The sequence below is a fragment of the Spermophilus citellus genome (assembly GCF_964194105.1).
Source record: "Spermophilus citellus genome assembly, chromosome: 16".
In the NCBI taxonomy this organism is placed as follows: Eukaryota; Metazoa; Chordata; class Mammalia; order Rodentia; family Sciuridae; genus Spermophilus; species Spermophilus citellus.
Window position 1 is genome coordinate 137,465 of NC_138196.1, and position 15,221 is coordinate 152,685.

General features: G+C 38.9%; 1 protein-coding gene across 1 annotated transcript in view; it reads left to right on the plus strand.

Moving 5' to 3' along the window:
- Positions 1–13,919, plus strand: part of LOC308635045 (contactin-3-like) — a gene marked incomplete at both ends in the record, with an annotated part of 32,312 nt that extends 18,393 nt beyond the window's left edge. The window contains 4 exon segments of the mRNA XM_081269311.1: positions 282–468; positions 10,615–10,727; positions 11,204–11,372; positions 13,819–13,919. Coding sequence (XP_081125437.1) covers positions 282–468; positions 10,615–10,727; positions 11,204–11,372; positions 13,819–13,919 — 570 coding nt within the window.
- Between the last annotated feature and the right edge of the window lie 1,302 nt (positions 13,920–15,221).

A 15,221-nucleotide genomic window follows, 5' to 3' on the forward strand; every position in this document is an offset into this window, starting at 1 on the left:
TTCTCCCATTGTGATATCATAGTCTGATCATGCTCAACACTCTGAATTTTTCTGCTCTGTCTGTCTACATGTTTTTCCTCCTTATCCTCCTAGGGTTCCTTTCCTGTGTGTACACTACTGTGCCACAGAGCCCAATGCAGCACCTGGCACAAGTAGGTCCTCTGGAAGTATTTGTCAAATAAAAAAGAAAGTAAATCACAGTCCTAATTTTAATGAAAACCACAGAATGAGGAAGGTGGTGCTGGGTCCAGCCTTCTCATCTGGTGCATCTTCCTCACCAGGTGCGGTACTGGGTCAGTGGGGAAGAGCAGGAGTCCTCAAGCAAGGTGAGAGTGGCCGGAAACGAGACCTCAGCCAGGCTCCAGGGACTGAAGAGCAACCTTGCCTATTACGCGGCTGTCCGGGCATACAACAGTGCAGGCACCGGCCCCTTCAGTGCCACAGTTAACGCGACCACCAAGAAAACCCGTATGTATTTTCCCACCTTTTGAATATCTAGGAAAATAGTCTGTATTAAAAATGATGGCATCCTTCAACATTTTCAGTGGACTAGTTAGATCATTAATCCCACTGAGTGATATAAACCTGGTCCAAACCCTTACTCAAGCCCCACATAGTCTAGTCTTCATGATAGCCCTGAATATTTACATGGAGGCTCCATATGAAAATGAATAAGCACCTTTTGAAAAATCTTATGGTGCACTGTTCTTTTTAAATGGGATGCATTTCAATGGGTTCATTTCCATTATATTTTAGTTCCCTCAAATCTTGGGTGTTATTGATAAGCAGAAATAAGCTTAATACCAACGATTTGGAAGGGGTATTTTTTTGTTCTTTAATTTTCTTTCTCACATTATTCAAAAGATGGCAGTATGCTTTTTTTCTTTTTTTTATTGGTTGTTTAAAACATTACATAGTTCTTGATATATCATATTTCACACTTTGATTCAAGTGGGTTATGAACTCCCATTTTTACCCCGTATATAGATTGCAGAGTCACATCAGTTACACTTCCACTGATTTACATATTGACATACTCATGTCTGTTGTATTCTGCTGCCTTTCCTATCCTCTACTATCCCCCCTCCCCTCCCCTCCCCTCCCCTCTTCTCTCTCTACCCCCTCTACTGTAATTCATTTCTCCCCCTTGTATTATTTTTCCCTTTCCCCTCACTTCCTCTTGTATGTAATTTTGTATAACCCTGAGGGTCTCCTTCCATTTCCAAGCAATTTCCCTTCTCTCTCCCTTTCCCTCCCACCTCTCATCCCTGTTTAATGTTAGTCATCTTCTCATGCTCTTCTTCCCTACTCTGTTCTTAGTTACTCTCCTTATATCAAAGAAGACATTTGGCATTTGTTTTTTAGGGATTGGCTAGCTTCACTTAGCATAATCTGCTCTAATGCCATCCATTTCCCTCCAAATTCTATAATTTTGTCATTTTGTAATGCAGAGTAATACTCCATTGTGTATAAATGCCACATTTTTTTATCCATTCGTCTATTGAAGGGCATCTAGGTTGCCTCCACAGTCTTGCTATTGTAAATTGTACTGCTAACTCAAAAAATTAGACAATAAGATAACAAATAACCCAATCAACAAATGGGCCAAGGACCTAAACAGACACTTCTCAGAGGAGGACATACAATCAATCAACAAGTACATGAAAAAATGCTCACCATCGCTAGCAGTCAGAGAAATGCAAATCAAAACCACCCTAAGATATCATCTCACTCCAGTAAGATTGGCAGCCATTATGAAGTCAAACAACAACAAGTGCTGGCGAGGATGTGGGGAAAAGGGTACACTTATACATTGTTGGTGGGACTGCAAATTGGTGCAACCAATTTGGAAAGCAGTATGGAGATTTCTTGGAAAGCTGGGAATGGAACCACCATTTGATCCAGCTATTCCCCTTCTGGGTCTATTCCCTAAAGACCTAAAAACAGCATGCTACAGGGACACTGCTACATCGATGTTCATGGCAGTATACTTTTAACAGGTAATGCTCAGGAGATTCTGGTGCACATGTAGATATTGATACTTTGAAAACTGAATCAGAGATAGCTGTGTCACCTTCAAAGCTGAGTTTCTGTTGGCTGTGTGTTCACAGGTAAACTCACCTGCAGTAATGAGCAGTTATGATTTAAGTAGCCTATGAGAAATCATCAGTTTACATTTTGGAGTGTCCCACGTAAATTTCAGTTGGAATGTTCTCATGATGCCCAGCTGATCGTGGTGTCTCATTGCTGCTCTATCACAGCGCACCTATATGGGTGTGTTGTTTATTCTTTTATAGCCAAAAATGACTGAGAGCATTCATGAGCCAAGCTGTCCAGGCTCAGTTCCTTCTTATTTTCGTTCTACAGGTGATAAGAAAGGGGAGAGAAGAAATTAGGGGATTTTAGCACATTAATATTTTTGCTTGCAGAAAACCATTTCCTTAATTTATTTTCAAAATTTACTCTAGTAAATTTATCTGCTTAACTGATTTTATGAAGGAGTGAGGCAGTGATTATGTTTCATCACCAATTTCATTAGTTCAGTCCTACGTTCATATATTATTTCCAATTTTATTTGAAAGCATACATTTACTGGCTAGAATGTCTAACAACTTTAATTACATAAAGTTGAATATAATGGGCCAGCATTGTTATTGATAGTTTAAAATATATATATAAACATAATCCTACTGCTTTAGATGTTAATAAATAAGCATCAATTTTATCAGGGAAGTTTGCACATTTATCTTTGTATTATGTATAAGGGGGAAAAGAGCATGGCTGGTAGCTTACCAGCATAATGAATATCACAGAGCAAAAGTTTAGCAACAAAACATTTTAGTACCTTCATAAGCAACAGCTCATATGGCAATCATGAGGGAATGCTAACCGATATCATGCATATCATGTGGCTGCTCTTAGAAAAAAAGAGAACATTGGTTTGGAAATACATACACTGAAAATGTTCTGTATTTACAACTTTTTACTAAATATGTTTGTCTTTCCCAGTAACAGTTCTGAATTAGTAAAACATATAAATACACCATTATTTATATATTGAAATTCTGATTGTGAAGATGTATGCAGACAGCTTTGTTGAGCTCTTTCTTCAGACTTGATAATCAATGTGGTTACTCATTGGGAAATATGTTCACACAAGATGGTTTAATGTCATGATGGAATTGGTGAAAAACAGTGAATTGGGAAGACAGTTCACAAAGGAAGAGGCTGATTATAAGTTAGTGAGAATGTAACAATAACATACAATGAATGAAATAAAATTGCAAGAAGGAAAAAAGCTTTTATAATTTAGATATAGCATATAAATAACCAATTTAAAGTAGAAATTTGTCCGTAACAGTGATAATGATAATTATACTATGAATGACTAATACTTAGTGAGCAATTTCCAGTCACAGTTCCAAGTACTTTTCCTGTATTGATTCTTAATTCTCACAGTGACTGCATGGCTTGGAAGTGGTGAGGATCCTCACTCTAGAGATGAAAGGGCTGTGGCACATAGGGCTAGATGACTTTACAGAAATAGCAGAGAAAGTGGCAGGACAGCCATACAGACCCAGAAACGCTCTTAACCACTCCTCTAACCATATGATTAAAATATTCATGACTCATGTGGTGCTAGTATCTATTTTGAGTTTGCTCTGTGCTTAGGAGCTGGGTAAGGTAATCACAGATAGACAGGGTTTCTATGCTGATAGATCAGTCCTCTGATAGGAATTTCAACAACTGAATAAAATCTCTTCAAAATTATGCCCTCCTGGTGCTTCAATTTGCCTACACTCTACATGGTGACCTGCAGATGTTATTAAGGAAAAGTTTGCTACAATGTGTGGGAAATCCATAAAAGATCATTAAAATCCCTGGGCATATTAAACTGTACATTTAATTTTTAAATTTTATGTTAACAATTGTTCAAACATGTGCCAAAGTAGAAGTAAAACCAACTCTTTTAAAACTATTCCTACTAATCATCCTAACCTTTGACATGGTCCAGCTCTGAATCCTGTTTAAGAATTATAGTAATGCGCTTGTGAATATTACTAGGAAGAAAATGATCTGTATCCCTGGTGCATAAAGAATTAAGATAGCATTTTTTTTTCACTTGCTCTCTTTCTCCCCCTTCGATGTGTCACCTTTGAAGGGAAAGAGTCCTTCCAAACTCACTCACCAGTCCAAACCTAGCACTCATTATCTGTGGAAAGGCTGGCTGAGTGGATGATTCCTCAAAACCTAGGTCAACCTGGAAGTACTATCATTAATCGGATGAGCTTCTTCTTGTCGACACATTGCAAATTCCGAACACACACTGCAGCCTTTTACCACCTTGCTTCCAAGGTGCAACTGTCACCTACTCAGAATCCTGGAATTCTATATGCAAGGCTTATATCAGCACAGAGCATAGGTGATATTTCTGATTAACGTAAAATAACACAAGGATTCTCAAGGAAAGTACTGTAGCTTCCATTAAACAATTTTTTTGATATCCAAATACTTGGGCTTTTTAAAAGCATTTTTAAGTTAACATTGATTGGCCTCTTGAAGTAATCTAAGTTGTGTTTCTGTCACATGCAACCCAGAGAGTGAGCTCTTGACAACATCGTCGTCAGTGAGGCTGATGAGGAATAGTGGCAGATGGCTTCAAAATGGTGAAATGTTATTACTTTCTAAAAGGAGACTTTGTCAGAGTTTCACATCCAGAATTCACAAGAAAGAATCTGTAGGACCAATATTTTGCTTTGCATAACCGAAAATTCAAGAGGTAACTGTGGTTGTCAATGTGGATGGATCCAGGCCCTCGACATCCTCAAAAATTATCTAATAAGATCTCAAATTGAACATTTCTTAAATTGAGCTCTCGATTGCACTCCCAGCCATTACAAACCTGTGTCTTCTACAATTTCAGCAAAAGCAACCCCCATTATTTCAGTCCCTTGGGCCAGCGGATCCCAGTCGTCATTAATGCTCTTTCTCTCATACCCTACAATGGATGCAGTATCTGACTTTAAATTTGCTGAGAATCTACCACTTACTGCATTCACCCTAGAACACACTACCCCATCTCCCCCATGGATCAGGGTATTGACCTTTACTGTTGAAATGTTCTGCCCTGGGTCAGAGTGATCCTAAAGGTGTCACACTGTTGCTCAGACCCCTCCAGTCCCTTTCCGTCCACTCTTTATATAAATCCTTAAAATACCCAAAAAGGTCTTCCACAATCTGTCCCCCACTTCCTGTTCCTGCTCATTTTCTCCTGAGCCCACTTGCCATTCCACTTTTCCTGCGGGTCCTTGACCTTTGCTGTCCAGATGGCCAGGAGACACTCCTACCTCTCTTAGGCCCTCCCTGCAGTATGTCCTCAGTGCCCCCTGAGTCCATATTTAATCAGCAGCCCTGCGTCTCCTGATATCCCCTTATCCTGCTATGTTCTGGGGCACCAATTAGAGCCACGTGCATACCACATCTTGCATGTGGTCATCTGATTGCTGCCCCCCTCTCTTTGCTGGAGTCTCATCTCCTTGAGGCATAGACATTGCCAGGTTTGATCATTATTTAACTCCTGAGTTCTCCCAAGTAATCAGAGCTGCTGCCCAATGAGTATCTGTTCAACAGTGACTCTCTCCAGGTCTGTTTCTCTTCCTGGTGGAATCAGTTTAGTTTAGTTCCCTCTTCAGGGTAGCAATATTCCTACCAGAATCTTAAGGACTGTTTTCTATCATCCAAACACTCTGGGGAGAGTGGGAATCTTAGTTTCTGAGTTTTGGATGAGTCATAAAGTAGATGTTTCTGTTTCAAAACATGGTATCCATTTCCTGTGATCCAAAGATTTAAGTCCATTTATAATACTTTAAGTGATTCTGAAATGAATCTTTCTCCCTGTTGGACAGAAAGTAGCTTTTGATTACTTGATTTCTGCCCAGTGCCACATTTTTGGGCAGCTTGCTTACTAATGTTGATGATCATCTCAAGGGAAGTCCGTGCCGAGTGTATTTTTCAGCTACTGCTGACAGCATTCCCTTTCATGAAAGTCATCTTATTACCATCAGGTGTCCAAGAGAAGGAGCTGAGAAACATACTGAGTTTTGTATAATTAATCTCTGCAAGCATATGTTCTTGAAATCCCATATTTTTAAAGGAAATGCCAGGTACAGTCACCAGTATGGAGACATTATCCCTGAAAACTCCACACAACAATGTTCTTCAGATGAACAACCTCTATTTTTTATTATATGGAGGAAAACATATTTACTATAGAAAATTTTGGGGGGAGAAAATAAAATCACCCACAATCCAATCCTATCGTGCAGAAATAAGATCATTAAAATAATTTGTCTTCTCCTCTCAGACTTGTGTTCCATGGATTATTTCGCTTACACAAAACATCTCTTGAAGGTTATGCTATGTATTTAGTTACCTGTGTATCATAGTACTATATCTTATTCTTTTGTGATAACACCCCACAAATTATTTAGTCATTTTCCTATTGTAGGAATGTCTTATAATCCTCACTTTATTCGATCTTAGAAATATCATAGTGGCCACTTTTTGCAGGCTGAGTTTACAGAATAAGTAAATTGATAGGGCTGATATTGAGGAGTGACAGTCAACCCAGAGGACCTAAGAAAAACCCTTCAAGATAAAACTATTTTGTTATGTAACATTTAAAAGTATCCACATAATCTTATAGCCTGCCACTCAGTGTTATTCTACAAATCTTAGGAGATGCTGCCTTTATACAAAATAAATTCATTTGTTGCCACATTTTCTGTCTTAGCATACTGCCAATAATAGAAATTGAACTGACAGAGAAAAAAAATCTATAGGATATGATTGTTGACAAATAATTCCCAAAAACATTCAAAATGCAGACCACACATCGAGTTAGGCCCCAAAATATTTGGAATTGAGTCAGCCTATTCTGGGTTGTGTTTCTGCACAGAATAGAACAGTAAAATGAGAAGTCTTAGGAGGGATGCGCTGTCGAGATCCCCTGCCCATTCCCACTTCACACCAGCTCTGTGCCTTTGAAGTTCACAGTGCGCCTTCAAAGCTCTATAGCCTACTGGCCATATCAGTCACGTAGGGCCAGTTCAGTGCAGTTCTACAAGTCCCCACTCCTCAATGGCTTACAACTAAAAGAGTGTCTCTTTCCTACTAGTCACCAAATGTTGATCATGAGTGAGATTCAGACCTGATCTGTTCCATCTTTACTCCATGACCCAGACTGCAGGAACAGCCACCCTCACTGATGTGCTGGTCTCATGGCAGAAAGAAGAAAGGCCAGTTTAGTTCCCAGCACCAAAAAAAAAAAAAAACAGAAAGAAGAAAGGCCAGCCACGCCCTTCCATTTTTTTTTCTTAAAACTCCCTCATTGAAACCACCTGTTTCTTATTTGCTCATATTTCACTGGTGGAAGCATATCCGGTAATGAAGCCTGACGTCCCCATGATGCCAAGGAGCAGGGTGGTGCGTCCTCTTCCCAGAGAGGGCAGCAGGAGCCCCACAGCCCCACATAATGCCAGGTAGAAAAGCATAAGGTCATCAGGGTCCAGAATTAATCAGAGCTGTTTTGAATCCACATAACACCCCTTCCTAGTTAACTATCTTAGGATTGTGTTAAAATTTTTAATTGTACTGAAGTATATTCATAAGTTGGAATTTACCATCTTGGCCATTTTTTAATGCACATTTGCAATAGGGTTAAAATAGGGTTAAGGGCACTGATGCAGCTGTGTGAGATGGTCAAGACCTTCTCCACTGCACAGAACTGAAGCTCTCCATCCTTGAGACCAGGCCCCATTCCCCTCCCCAGCTCCGGGCAACTGCCATCCTACTTTCCATCTCTGAATTTTACTATTCCATGTTATCACATATAAACAGAATCACACAGTATTTCTTTGTATGATTGGCTTATCTCACCTAGCATAATGTCTTCCAGGTCCATCCATGTTATAGCACATGTCATGATGTCATTCCTTTTGTTTTGTTTTTGTTTTTTGGTACCAGGGATTAAACCCTGGGGTATTTACCCACTGAGCAACATCCCCAACCCTTCCTACATTTTTTTTTGAGACTGGTTCTCAATAGGTTGCTTATAGCCTTGCTGAGTTGCTGAGATTGGCTTTGAATCTTCAGTCCTCCTGTCTCAGCCTCTGAAGCCACTGGGATTACAGGCATGGGCCACCATGCCTAGATCTTCATTCCTTTTAAAGGCATATGCATATAGCCCCCTTTTGTTTATCCATTCATGTGCTGATAGATTGTGAAAATGATTGTGTTAACCTTTTCATTGTTGTAAATGAACATGAGTGACAAGTATGCATCTTTGTTTATTAACTCTGAGTTTTACAAATAGGCACCATGACAATGCAGGGAATTTTAAAAAAGAACATTCTGGAATTCCTAACACATTATGGACATTTACTATGCGTTTGTTACTAGCAACAATGGAATTTTGAAAATGGAAGAAAGTTCATCTGGCCCAGAATCTCCCACATAGTGTCATTCTTCCCTGTCATAATAAGGCAGATGATTATTCATGTGATTATAAAATTCTAAGTGAAATATTAGTTTAATTTACTTTAAATACTATCAAACAATGTAACTAGCACATCCAGCTTATTATTATGTGAATGTTAATGTTTAGAATGAGGCTGAAATAAATGTTTATGCTTTTAAACAAGTGCGTTTTTCAAAAATAGCAAAATGGTCAAAATGGAACATGTCTCTCTGATGCTCAGGAAACACTGATATGATTTGAAAAGAGCTTTGAAACCCTCTATTTTTCCTCTTTCATTTTTCAGATTTTTTTTTCTTTTTGTCATTTCAAAGAGTATTCATTTCAGGCTGAACTCATTCAAGTGATCTATTTTGGGACTCACACAAGACAAATCCCAATTTTCAGTCATATGTTCTGCCAGCCTGCTGTTGGGGGTCAGTGTATTTACCCAAAATTACTGAAACTCTCTATAACCTGTAAGCACCCATATTTTGGTAGGCCAAACCATGCTGGGGATGTTTTCTGAGCTGCATCAAATCAATCTGTCCTTTTAAGGTGCTGTCAGCCACAGGGAATCACAGGCCCTGGGAAAGTGTTCTAACAAGTGTGGGTTCATAGCATCTGGACTGGGCAACCAGAACATTCTCTCTAGTATTTCAGTCCTAAGCAATTGCCCATATACATTCTTACAGATGTCTTATCACAGCATTGCAGTGTCGACAATCTGAGCTGGTCTGTTAGTATCACATCACAAAAATTTAAAGGCAACAGAACAGTGTTAAAGAGGACACAATCAACCAAAGAACCCACCAGGAGGACAGTCTTGAATGGTGTTATTAGCCACATAACTGCACATGAGAGCTTTTCCCATCTGTAAGTCCAGCTGTATTTCCATCCTGGTGTGAGTCAATGATGTTTAGAAATTCCTCTGGAGAGGTAATTGTTGATATCACTTTCCCATTACAAATTCAGTTAACCAAATCACATTCTGTGCTTAAATCCACAAGAATAAGATATTTCAGCATGTTTTGGGCAGTTGTGATGCTGTTGAAAAATGAGTAATATGTTTGCTGTTTTTCGATTGACAAGGAACTGAGTCCCTAATGTCCCATCCATCCATATTAGGGAGTGCTTCTGACCATGTCCACCCGAGTCCCCCAGAACCAGTTTCCTCTCCAGGGTTGCTAAGCTGTTGGTCCATGTTTATAAACCTATGAGAGTTTCATTAATCCTCTAATGGAATTCTCATTACATTTTTAGTGTTTTGCCTTATTTTTCTCAAAAATTGATTTGAACTCAGAAAAAAGACTTTAAAATATGGATTCTCTGTGGCAATTTTTCACATGTGTAGCTATTACTTCACGAGAATAAATCTAAGTAATTCTTATTTTGATTGCCTCTCATTTTGCCCATCTCATCTTACAACACTGGCTTGAAAATCATCCACACTTCATTTCGTGTGACTTTAATCTGCTCCTTTGGCAATTTCTCTCAGCCTCTCTGTGTGTCAAAACAAGTCCAAATGCCTGCCTTTCCTGGCTCACCCACAAGCATCCCTCTAGTGGTGGATAAAGGAACTTGCGTCTCTGTATTGTCAGTTTGTCTTCTGGGAGACTTGAAGTGCATTAAATCCTTAAAGTATGTGTTAAGCCAGGTGTGGTGGCAAAAGCCTGTAGTCCCAGCAGCTTGGGAGGCTGCAGCAGGAAGATTGCAAGTTCAAAGCCTGAGAAACTTAGAGAGGTCCTAAGCAACTAAATGAGACTTTGTCTCAAGATAAAAAATAAAATCAAGAGATGGGGATATGGCTCACTGGTGAAGCGGCCCTGGGTTCAACCCCTGGTACCAAAAAATTAAAGTAAAATAAATAAAGTATGTGTTGAATATGATAACATGCAATATCTCACAGTTTAATTGAAATGCCCCTTTTAAAGGAAGTTTTTCTATTCTGTTAATTTTTCTTTTTCCTGATTCCATCTACATACTATGCCTTACCGGAGAGTCCCTGCAGTTGCCTTGGTGCTCAGCATGTATCTGCTCCATGTAAAACAGTACTCCATGCTCAAATCAGTTTTAATTTCTCATTTTTGCATTGCAAGCTCCCAGTCAGCCTCCTGGGAATGTGGTTTGGAATGCTACAGACACTAAAGTGTTACTTAATTGGGAGCAAGTAAAAGCAATGGAGAATGAATCAGAAGTAACCGGCTATAAAGTAAGTTGAATCATTTGCAACACTGTATTTTCCCTTTTTCACTTATACTTTGCAAATCTTTAAAAATTTTGATGATATTATGTCAGTAATCTAATTTTGACGTGAACATCAAGTTTTTCATAAAAGGATATACTACCAAACTCTCTGAATTATTAAGTACAGACTTACATGAAATAATACTGCTCACATGGGAATTGTGGACACGATGTTTGTGCATTGTGTTAATCAGCTTTCTATATTTCCAGCTAAGCTCCTCCAGGGGAGAAAGCTGCTCTTCCCCACCTCCTTGATTTTGAGAGCATAATGATCCTAGTGTCTGCTAATCCATAATTCAAGACCTATGCATGGAGCTGGGAATGTGTTTTTGTATTCTGTTGTGGAGAGAATGACAAAAATAATTTCAGAGCAATGAGAGTATGTGAAGAAAGTAAAAGAAGGTAATATAAGAATGAAGTGTATTTGTTCATGCGTTTTAGGTGTTCTATAGGACTAGCAGTCAAAATAGCGTGCAAGTGCTGAACACAAACAAAACTTCAGCTGAACTTGTGCTGCCCTTTCAAGAGGACTACATTATTGAAGTCAAGGCCACCACAGATGGAGGGGATGGCACCAGCAGTGAGCAGATCAGGATTCCAAGAATAACCAGTAAGTTGGTTGGACTCAGCTTCCCCTTGACCTGCATCAGTGTTGTTAGCCACCAGGAGCCCATCAGCCACTTCCCCTCCCTCCACCCACCCTTTCCTCCCAGCATGCCCTTCATGTGAACACAAGGTGATATTGCAACATGAGCAAGTAAAACCAAGAAGAAAACCTCCAGAGTGGTGCAGAACAGGGAAAAATATGAGCACAGAAAGGAAGGACATGGAAAAGTAGTTAAAAACTTCATTCATTTGAATTATTTCCCTTATTTAATGCACCTGTAGATTGCCTAGAATAGAATTCCCAAAGCAGTTCTCATGGGCAAGCCTGAACCCATGCCCTGTTTTTAAGACCTCTGATATTCCAGTTGTATGCCTCCTAAAAATTATAGATGGATCTTATCAATTCTTTCAGTAGGAAAATTAGCATTGGCAAAGTCATGAAACTTTTACACGTGCCACACAAAAAAAGATGACATTTTTAAAGAAATCTGTTCCAAGTTTCAGAAGAATTTCATGCTCTTTCCTCTTAAAATCCTAATGAAAGCTATTTCACCACCAAAAGTACACTTTTAGGGGGCTGGGGTTATGTTCAGTGGTAAGAGAACTTGCCTGGCATATGTTGAGGCACTGGGTTCCATTCTCAGCACTGTAGGTACATAGATAGATAGATAGATAGATAGATAGATAGATAGATAGATAGATAGATAGATAGATAGATAGAAAGAATAAAGGTTCATTGACAACTAAAAAATATTTTTTTAAAAAAGAAAGAAAGTAGACTTTTAGAGTGAAGAGGAACAAACCCCAGCATACATATTTTTATCAGTGACCATGGAAGAGAACTTGTATCTTCACTTTGAAATCCTGTGTCTGGAGTTTTCAGGCCTCAATCTAAGTAACACGGAGCCTACCCTGTCTTCATAGTCTACTCTACAATCCTCAGTGACGTAAATAACTTTGTTCCCTGTTTTCATTTATTGACTGTGGTTTAGTCTATATAGTAGCAGGTGACCAAGACTGAAGCAAGTTTCTTTAATCTTGAAAAAGAAAATGACTGAAAAAAATGGGAGAGATCAACCCTTGCAGGAATTCTCTCTTTCTATGAAATCATAACCGGCCACACTTGAACTAAAAGTAATAAGAAAATGGGGGCTACCTGTCTGTAAATAAGTATGTAAACAACTATTTCAGACTGCAGAGATTTGTATATCTGTGTGTGCTTCAGGAGACCCAAACAGGAATCTGGTTGCTAATTGTTATTTGCTGAGGCTTTACAGTAGAGAATGCTCCTTGCTTCTTGCATTGTTCAGGGTGTCGGAGTTAGCATGACAGCTTGGACAGAGGGGCTCTGTTTGAAGAAGCAGCTTCTGTGCTTTTGCAGGGACAGCCGCCACCATGGCATTTTCAGGCTGCTGAGTCAAGAGCAGCCTTTTCATCTGATGTCTGTGGACTTGCTGAGCTTGCACAGACCAGTGCCTGCACAAGGCCATCTCTGAAAATGGAGCTTTCATCGATTGCATTTTAAAAGATGATGTCTTGTATTAAGTACAATAATTCATCTGCATAAAATAGAAACAAGTAGATTTTCCAGACATTTATCCAATGACGTTTTCTTTCATTAAACCATCAAGTTATGTGATCAGGTATCATTAATGGCAAAATGCCTAACTTGGATTTTTTTTCAATTTCAAGTAAAGTTAAATAATACTAGATAAACAAAGTGTAGATTCATTTAAGAAATCCTAAACACGTTGGTGATTTTATGGATACCCTTGGTAACACCTATGTGTTGCACTGGTAGATAAAATAAGGACTTGTAGTCCCAGGTTAGGTTCATGCCGTGATTTGATTTTGACAGGAAACACATCACTTTTGTCTGCATATTAGTCCTTCAGAATGCTGTAAGAATACACCCTGGACAGGGTGTCTTATAACTACAGAAGTTTAACTTTTCACGGTTCTGGAGGCTGGAACTCTTATGTCAAGATGCAGCTAGTTCTGTGTCAGTTGTCAAGAGCTCATTTCCTAATGTCACAACACTGGAGCTAGGATGTCAATGTGTGATTTTCGGGAGGACATATGCATGCATTCTCCACCACCCTAACTACCTGTTAATATAGTCCTCCTTTATTTTTTTATTTATTCTAATGAAGTCTATATGACAGCAGAATGCGATTTGATCCATTGTATACAATCACAGCACAACTTTTCATTTCTCTGGTTGTACATGATGTAGCATCTCACCATATGTGCAGTAATACATGTACCTAGGGTAATGATGTCCATCTCATTCCGCCATCTTTCCTGCCCCCATGCACCATCCCTAACCTCCCTCCCCTTGGCCCAATCACAGTTCCTCCATTTTTCCCATGCCCCCCCCACACTATGGATCAGCATCTACTTATCAGAGGTATAGTCCTTCTTAATGAGCTATTTATCATCTTTGACAGATATGGATGCAAGAGGATCCACATCAGCCATCTCGAATGTTCACCCCGTGTCAAGTTATATACCTATGGTCCTGTTTTTCCTTGTAAATGCCCTGTGGTGATATTTATTCTTTTTTATTATTTACTGGAAAGTTCACTGGTTACCATAATAAGTGTTCTCATGAAACACAGTGATTATGCAAGTTTTTTTTTTCCAACTTTGTGTTTTTAACTTTCTACTTCATTATAGGTAAAATAAGAGTATAATAAAACAACAGTAAATCCTTTTAGAGGAATCTGAAATGCCTTAATATTTACTTGATAAACCAAAGGAATTTACATGTTACATACTGCAAACTTTTGATACAAATGTTCTTAAGCTATGAGTTTAAGCACTGCCTATGGATAAAAACCTCCGCCCCAACATACACACACACACACACACACACACACACACACACACACACACAGTTTCTTATTTGCATTGGAAAACTCTTCATTTATTCCAAAAACTCTTTTCCAGTTATGAAAGCAATGTTTGAAGAGTTAATAAGTATCAGTTTAAAGATTTAAATGATTTAAACCCCACCGGTTGAAAAATGCATTTAAACACTTACCCTGCTGGAAGGGGGTGGTGTTTGTAATTCAGGAGTGTTTTTGGAAAATGCTGCTCTGGAGAAGAGGAGGGTGACCTGGTTCAGTGTACTCACTACTAAATGGCTGTGAGACTTTAGAAATCACTCTGCTCTCTCTACCTCTCAATTATTCATCTACAAAATGTGGAGGTAATAATAACCATCTGATCTGCCTCTGCCCCATGAATTAATGGTTAAAAGATAAAGAAGGACCCACGAAAGGGCTTTGTCACCCAAAATGCCATGTCCCTTTGCAAAATACTGGCATGAATTTCCCTGAGCATTTGAAAGTCATTTTCTAAACTTGCATTCCAGTATGCTTTTTCCTTCAATGATAGAAAAGGGAAATAAGCACATTTTATCCTTTCTCAAAATTTAAAACAAAACTAGAACAGGAATTGTTTTCTTCACACCTGAGAATAAACTTTCAGGCTTTATTAAAATGCAGTGGAGAAAATAAGTAGCCCCCTGAATGTCAACCCAAATGTTAAACAAAATCCACAGGATTCTTCCTTTCTAATTTCTGATTCCATTAAAGGACCCTCTCTCTTTTGGATGGTGGAGATTTTTTTTAATGAAATCTCACTGCCTATTGCAGTGAGTCAGGCAGGCATTTTAGTTCCTGAGTTAAATTGGTAATAGAACCACAGCAATGTTGCTGGCTTTGATGTGTATGACTCAGTCTTTCAATATGTGGTTTTCAAAGCATCATTGGAGACACGGCTTCATAGCAATATGTAAAGAATATATGAAAATCAGCAGATGAGTGTTAGTCATTCAAAATCAGTT